General features: G+C 37.9%; 1 protein-coding gene across 1 annotated transcript in view; it reads left to right on the forward strand.

The window, feature by feature from the left end:
- The window catches only part of LOC107686104 (CD48 antigen-like), a 4,712-nt gene extending 1,943 nt beyond the window's left edge, over window positions 1-2,769 (forward strand). The window contains exons 4-5 of the mRNA XM_016482947.1: window positions 1,914-2,036; window positions 2,124-2,769. Coding sequence (XP_016338433.1) covers window positions 1,914-2,036; window positions 2,124-2,179 — 179 coding nt within the window. The 3' untranslated portion in view covers window positions 2,180-2,769. The remainder of the gene's footprint in view (window positions 1-1,913; window positions 2,037-2,123) is intronic.
- The last annotated feature ends 5,605 nt before the right edge of the window (window positions 2,770-8,374 follow it).

Here is an 8,374-nt window from a genome sequence, read left to right on the forward strand (position 1 = left end):
GCAAGACGTGTTTTTTAGAGTGTTTACTCATCTGCAATACGTCTATAGGATGTTTCCTATCAGATGTCTAACAGACGTTTAGAAGATGTCTTTAAGATGTTTATGATTTAGAATGCATGTAAAACTGACATCTTAAAGACATCTATGAGATGTTTGAACACAGCAGATGCTTTCCAGATGAAGCTATCTTTAACAGACATCTTGCAGACGTGCGTGTGCTTTCTGGGTAGGTTATGCAAACAGTGTGCGTGAGGTAACTTTAATTATCAGCGTAGCCAGATTTTCCAACCGCTTGTACTCTTGTTGCGTTCAGGTCCTCCTGGGAAGTTTGTATTTATGAGTTAATGTCATAAAAGTTGTTACCATGTCAGGCGAGTTCAAGTCATTTTGATCGGAGAAAGATGGCAATGTACATAAAATTCAGCACGATAACAATACTTCTAAAACATTATGAATAAAAACGGGCTTAGAGTGTGCTTTGCTTTATGTTTTAAGCTTATTTTATTGTAATATTGTATTGTAATATATGTCCTATCATAATTATACAATACAATGGTATTTTGTACATGCAACTTAGTTTTATTGTAAATGAAGAAAAAATATAAAATTTCATTAATTTTAACAATATACCAACACAATTTCCCAACTCGGGGCTTAAAGAAATGTGCGAGTATCCCACTCGTAATTACGACTTTGTGGTGGCATTCATGTGCATTTAATACGTAAATACGATCTATCCAACATGACTTTGACCAAGTGTGCCACACACGTCCTGAAAAGTGAAGCCGAAACATTTCGATCCTTGAATCTGAACTTTTCTGTAATGGAAGGAAGTGGAGATGCGTCTTCCATCTATTTTTTTTTTTTACAAAATTGCATACTTTCTACTATATAGTAGGCAAAAAACAGTATGTGACAAAAGAAGTATGTCCGAATTCACAGTACTCATAAAAGAGAGATGACCTACTACTTCCAGCCTGATTCTAAAGTGTGCATACGATAAACACTTTACTATCTCATGAGGCCACAGGAGAGGATTTATGAAAGGCAGTGACACAATGCAATGGATGCTGGTAGGTTACTTGATAATAGCAACATGGCAAATGTAGTATGTCCAGATTACATTCGTACTATATAGAACGTACTCTTTTCTACTCGCAGTTGCGAAGTAATTACTTATTAAAAAAGCACCTACTCAATATAGTATGCAATTTCGGACGCAGCCTATGACTTGAACGCACCATTACAACCCTCAGTTTGAACTAACTAGTTGCTCCACAATGTGACAACACTGGTTCGGGCTGCTGTTTCACAGTCGATAAGATGGAACAACAACAGACAAGTTGTGTGAGGGAGCTGAGAACTCTAGTTTAAACAAGTACCACACATCTATATCAGTCATAAGTTCTGCAGTGAAATAGCGCATACACTGGTCAGGAGTGGAACTGTAGTGCGCTAAGCGCTCGCATCAAAACATGAATATACTTTGGGCTTGAGGTGTGAAAACGTAAACAGTGAAAATAATGAATGCAAAACAAAGCGGTGACTTTGAGCTTAAAATGCATAAAACCTAGTGGCTTTATGTGTTGTTCAAACCTTTTTTCTTGTTTGGTAAAATGAACTAAAAAGTAACGGAGACCAGTTGGAAGTTGTATTATCAAACTTTGAAGTGTTGCTAATATCTTAAAATGTTATTTACTTTGTCCTAAATAAGTTTGAAATTGAACTTCATAAAACCTGCAGAAACTGTGATCACATGAAAAGGGCGTTTGCTGACAACAGAGACATTGTTCGTGACAGAAGCAGCCTGTAACTTAACCGCACTGGTCACTTTAACAAGGCAGCGCCGTTGAAAAGCGACACATGCATGTATATGAAGAGTTATTTGATTCTTTTCTCTCTTTTTTTCCTAGAGGGGAAGCTGATGTGTGAAGTCTGCACCGTTTGCAGCTCATGCGTTTCCTCTGTGATGTTGAGTATTGTGTTTATGGCTGCAGTCGTTTTGGGTTTAACATGTGCATTAACAAAATATAGAGGTAACAAACATACCTTGTAATCACCTTTACAATACAACTTTTACATGACTCATGTTGTGTTTATGAACTGTAATTGATGTTTTCTAGACAGAATTATTGCTGCCTGCCCTGAAGGCCTCCTCAAATTCATCCAGAATAGGTAACATCACACCACAGACATCAGAGATGTAATGGACTCAGTTTACTGCAGTACTTGTCCTGGATGTTTGCTTTTTTGAAGCACCACCAGTTTCAGTCCAGGCTCCCGTGGTGTTCAAGGCAGAGATGGGCACTCGAGCTAGTGACTCGAACTCGAGTCGCATTTTTATAGACTTCAGACTTGACCTGAAATGACTCCAGACTTGACTGGACTCGAGGAAAGGGACTCGTGAAAATGTTAAAAGCAACTCGAGTCTTTTATCCGTAAATACTTGTATAACTGATATTCAAAAGGCGGACCGCATCCTCACCCCGGCATCCATCCGGACCGCGAGCCGTAGCACCATTTTAAGTGAGCACTTGTTAAAATTGTTGTTAGATGGCTAGGATGGAACTTAAACATTGAAATTGCTAGTTATCTTTTCTGCTCAAGATGAGAACGTTTTGATTATTGTCAGTGTCAGCTACATTGATTTTAGATAATGCTAACGATCTCATGAAAGTGTGTATAAATAGTACACCAAATAGAAACGAAAACTCGTGTTATTGATACACAAAAATGGACTTTGGCGTGTATATGCTACGCGATGGGTAGGATTAGTAGGATGCATTTCATATGCACGAGAAAACTGCGTATCATATGCACACCAACAAATTTCGTATCATATGCACACGAAAACTGCGTATTATATGCACGCCAAACACGTTCGTATCATATGCACGCCAAAATCAATTTTTTTGTATAAATACCACGAGTTTTCGTTTTTATTTGCCGTACTATTTATACGCATTTTCATGAGACCGGGCTCTTTTAAGTAGGCTAACATATTAAAATAGTATAGATTTCAGGAGGAAACCCCTGAACAGAAACAGTATTTTTTTTCTGTCACATGGCCTCGCATGTATCTAAATGTGAAAAGTTTAGTTTTTCTTTTCTTTTTTTGTTCGGACCTCTGCTTGGAAGAAAATATAGAGGCCACGCCTTAGAACTTTAATTGAATACCCCTGACTTATATAATAAAGAAATACTTTGGAAAGGAGACGCGGCATAAGAAGAAAAAAACTTATTTTGCAACCGTTACCTTATGGAAGGGAATGTCTGGTGCTATGTTTGACAGTTATTTTTGACTTTTTTTTTTTTTTCCATTTTAAAGCAAATAATGTGCGCAGGTTGTGACTGTTGGTTTGACCTCATTGGATCCGGTTTATGAAATGTGTCATCAGTCACCTGTGTAAATGATGGTTTCTGGTACTTTAGGCAACCTTTTCAAAGATACAAAAAATGGATGTTGTCTTCAAAATCCATTTGCCTCAAAGATCTAAAGGCTTGTGCTCCTTCACTCCTTCATGCTTCTGGTACTAATGGCCTTTAAATCTTGACTCAGCATGGCAGCTTTTTTATTTAACAAATTGTCTATAGCTGCTTTGTTCAAAAATATGTGTGAAATAATTTTTCTATGTAATTTCGGGTTGTTATGATGAATTGTTAGCAGTATGTGTGTGTCACGGTATTCTGAGTAATGACACTTCTGTCTTGTCAATGGGAAGTGTCAACTTATGGACACATGACCTATATTTCAGCAGAACTGTATATGAGTAAATACTTTGTAAATGGGTTCCATTAAAGGACATTCCACTGAATCATTTTCACACTTGTCCAGACTGCCCAGTGACTTTATTTCAGAATTATTTCAAAGTTTTATTCACATTGTGCTTTTCTTTGGCTCATTCACAGAAAGAACATAAGAAGACAATTCAGAACAACACATTTAAACAAACAAAATACAAGGGAATATCAGAGTAACTTACATATATATATATATATAGTACATAGTACATATAAAGGCTACGGTTCTATGTATTTGAGGACCGGAGAAGAGAGTGTTAAGGTGATGATACACAGGGCAATTGTTTTAAACAATGTGGCTTGGGAACTTTCCCATTGAGAATGGGCAACACATTTCTATCTGGATACTTTAGATCGGTCGTGTGCCCTGTGTCTCACCTGGTTGTCGTTGATGGCAAAAAGTTGCCCTGTGTATCATCACCTTTAGCCTAGCATTTGTCATTGAATCATAGCAAGTAAATAGCCTTAAACAGTTTGTGCATAGCACTTGACCTTTTATAACATGATATTTCAGCCAAATGACAGACAAACCTAAGTGCTCACGAAACTTTATAACCTTTAAGTTTAAGAAAATGTAATGCAATGCACTTACTGTCTCAGATGTTTCCGTTCTAATGATGGACAAAACACACAGATGTTTGACATTCGCGGGTCACAAACCTTTTAACTCCACTTTAGCTTGACTTGATAAAATGATAATAAAATAATGGCACATGCAAGAGTCTGATCACATATAAAGCCACAATATTAACTGACACCTCAGTGTCTATTATTATAATTTTTTTTTTTAAATACAGTGTTTTTCCATTTCCTGAAAAGTAGCGGTTTTGTACCTGGTGTCCGTGATGAATTGTGTATTCTACTGCATAAAGCATTTTTTAACAAGCAGAAAGATACAGCATCATGATAGTCTCACTATGACTTTTACCTATTACAGTATTTCAAAGGACAAAAACACGAACTGTAAAACTATTGGCTTTACATCATCAGGTCAGCTGTTACTGTATTTTGGCACGAGGCCCACGGGGAGCAGCCCTCGCGATGAGTCTCGAAATATCAAGACCATATATTCTACTTGTGAATATCACCTATAACCACAGCAAAAATAAATATGTATAGTCTTACTACACGAAAAGTTAAACTGAGGCGCGATTTCACCCATCGAATCGTAATTGGCCAACAGCAGCCTTTTAACCTCAGTCTCAAGAGCGAAGCATTTGGGTCGCGCACAGACTAAAAATCTGAGCAAGTAGAGATAACTGCAGGCTAGAGCAGTGGGCGTGGCTAAATATTAGGGTGTGGCGAAAGGTAGGGGGCGTATCTAAAGATTAGGGCGTGGCAAAAGGTAGGGACATGTCTAAAGATTAGGGCGTGGCAAAAGCTAGGGGCATGTCTAAAGATTAGGGCGTGGCGAAAGGTATTAGGGCGTGGCGAAAGGTAGGGGGCATGTCTAAAGATTAGGGCATGTCGAAAGGTAGGGGGCATGGCGAAAGTTCTTTCTAATTTGTTAGGGTTATGGGTAGGGTTAGGGGTTAGTTTCTGTTGTAGCATTCGCCTTTTGCCACGGCCATCACTCCGACCTGCAGCTACCCCTGTCTCAATCTGACGGTAGCAGATCCGGAGGAGGACAGTGACTGGATCTAAACACACAGCTCATATCTGCGTCTCTGTAAGTTAGCAAAACCACACATGAAAACCAGTAACACGCGTGTAAAACGTGTCAGACAACTATTCGTCCAATATGGTTCCATTCACACATCAGACAGCATTTTTTTTCTTATTTTTTTGGTCAACACTGCAGTTAAAATGCTGTTTGTCACTCCTGTAAATAATGTGTTTGAACTTAAATACAGGACTGACAGCTCTATTTTGGTGATAAACGTGGCCTCTCAGTCAGGTTAGCACCATATTTAGTTTTTGACAGGAATTTAAAACGAGGCTGTGACGGATAGAAGTGCCTTCAATGGATTGTACTGTTATAACACAGTGGTTCCCAACCCATAGAGTCAGAGAAAGGAGACATGCAAAATGTGCAGTGTTGGGGTGCCTCCAGGACCAGGGTTGGGAACCACTGTGTTATAAGATGATAAAAAGATAAGCGGAAACTGCGCGGGAACAGTGGAACGAGCACACACACGCTTGCTCTGTACGCTGTTTGTGTAGTGGGGAACATATGCCTTGTCCAAATACCCACACTTGCGGTCTTGGCCACTTGAGAGTGCGTGCGCGCGACAGGAAGTAAGTGCACAAGACTGTCCCAGGTCTTAAAAACGCCGAAGCGCAGTGCTCTTAACACACACTAAATCCACACTGCTCCGGAGCGGTATTCGAGGCTTAGTGTATCCCATCATGCATCATGTTCTGGAAATAAATCGTGAGACTTTTTGCCAAGATCTCGCGAGAGGTCACGGAAACCTTTCCAGTGTTAAATATGAATAATAATTAGATATTACATATAATTTAGTAGAGGTGCACATTTTATTGGTGCAAATGAGTAGTGGTGATATTTATTTTGTACAACATTTGCAACTGCTTTTTATCACTTAATTAGAAGCACCACAAAATTAAATTGTGTCATCTGTTAAAGGAACTACTGAACAGACATTTAGAAGGTGATTTTAAAATGCAAAGTACTGAAGATAAAAATAAAGTGTTGCATTTTTACAACACTATAAGTGTGTCCCATCAGGTAATTAAAAGTTCACCACACTTGTGGTCTTCATGCTCACTTGAACACTTGGACCAAATACAGGAAATACGTCATATAAGTAGTCAAGTGGTCAAGCGCAAAGACCACAAGTGCGGGTATTTGGACAAGGCAATAGGGGGAACAGACACAACACCGGTAATGCGGTCTGTGTGCACGCAGAATGGGATTACCGGTATAAGATTACCCTAAAACGTCTACGCTGGGCCAATCATGACATTCTGACACAGATGACACATTTACGGAAGTCAAATAAATATCTAAAGTCGTCTAATATGATGTCTCTGGGCCAAAATCAGCTGCATGAATGTAAACGTTTGACACAAAAATGTCAACAATTGACAAAAACTGACTGCGTTTACCCCTCCATGTTTACAAACACAACACCGGGACGCGCAGCCGTTTAGAGCTCGTTTCCCGTTAATGATGTCACAGAATTTACCGGTATTTTGAAACTGATGTGTGAACGGTGCTTTACCGGTAAAAAGAGGGGACGTTGTTGCCTGTGTGAACATCGCATTTTTGTATTTACCGGTAAAGTCGTTCTGGTAATTTTAGAGATAAGTTTTAAGGAAGTAGGTGGCGGGTCAAGCGTCAGGCTGATAATTTAGATGTATTACTCATCTCAGATGGATGGGTGGCAACGGCTTGAGAAAGAGAAATAATGGTGCTGACTGAGCAGTGATATTATTTTGAGCTATTAAGTGACCAATCAGTAAATGCCTGAGAGTGTAAATATAAAAAGGAGAAATTACTTTGATTCTACATTCTGCAATCTGAGAGCAGCTGACTGATAGCAAAGGCTACATACTCCTACACAGACAGAATATGTATACATGATTATATGAATCTTCCTCCCGAACTGAGGACACAGGAATGGTTTAATTGGATCAATTACAATATTACAGCTGTGGACATGCTAAACGTGTTTAAATACCATAAAAACATGCAGAAACAATACATGCTTATTGTCGTTATGTTGCAGATTCGCTAGAATCGTAGAACAGACAACTGTGTGATGGTATGATGTTATTAAGGAAGAAAACTACTTCCAAACTTAAGTACTACAGTCATGTCAAAGAGTCATTCACACAGACGTCTCGAGGTTAGATGATTTCAATCATCGCTTGGGCCGTTGTGTCTTTGGTCTCAATATTATTGCGTTACTTTTGATTTTAATGCATATCAACAAGTTAAACTAACCAATTTTAAGTATTTATCATATACAGAAAAGTGTGTAGAAAATACATATATTACCTTTGAAAAGTTTGGATTCAACAATGATTTTTAAAGAAATTGTAAGAGTTTTGTTCAGCAAGGATGCATTAAATTGATCAAAAGTCACAGTAAAGACATGTATAATGTTGAAGAAGATTTCTATTTCAAATAAATGCTGTTATTTTGAACATTCTATTTATCAAATAATCATGAAAAATAAAATGTATCACAGTTTCCACAAAATTATGAACTGTTTTCAACATTGATAATAATGATAAATGTTTCTTGAGCAGCAAATCATCATATTAGAATGATTTCTGAAGATCATGTGACACTGAAGACTGGAGTAATGATGCTGAAAATACAGCTGCGCATCACAGAAATAAATTACAGTTTACCAGAGATTCACACAGAAAACAGTTATTTGAAATTGTAAAAATATTTCACAGTTTTTACTGTATTTCTCATCAAATAAACGCAGCCTTGATGAGCATAAAATACTTTTTTCCAAAAGAATCTTACTTACTGAGCCCAATTCGATTTTTGAATGATAGTGTGCATAATGAAATATTGTGCTGCATAGTGAATTCTGCAAAAAAAAAAAATTACAATAAAATAATAATAAAAAAAAATAAAAAAGTGTTCCAA

The sequence above is a fragment of the Sinocyclocheilus anshuiensis genome, unplaced genomic scaffold, assembly GCF_001515605.1.
Source record: "Sinocyclocheilus anshuiensis isolate Anshui unplaced genomic scaffold, SAMN03320099.WGS_v1.1 scaffold1243, whole genome shotgun sequence".
Lineage (NCBI taxonomy): Eukaryota > Metazoa > Chordata > Actinopteri > Cypriniformes > Cyprinidae > Sinocyclocheilus > Sinocyclocheilus anshuiensis.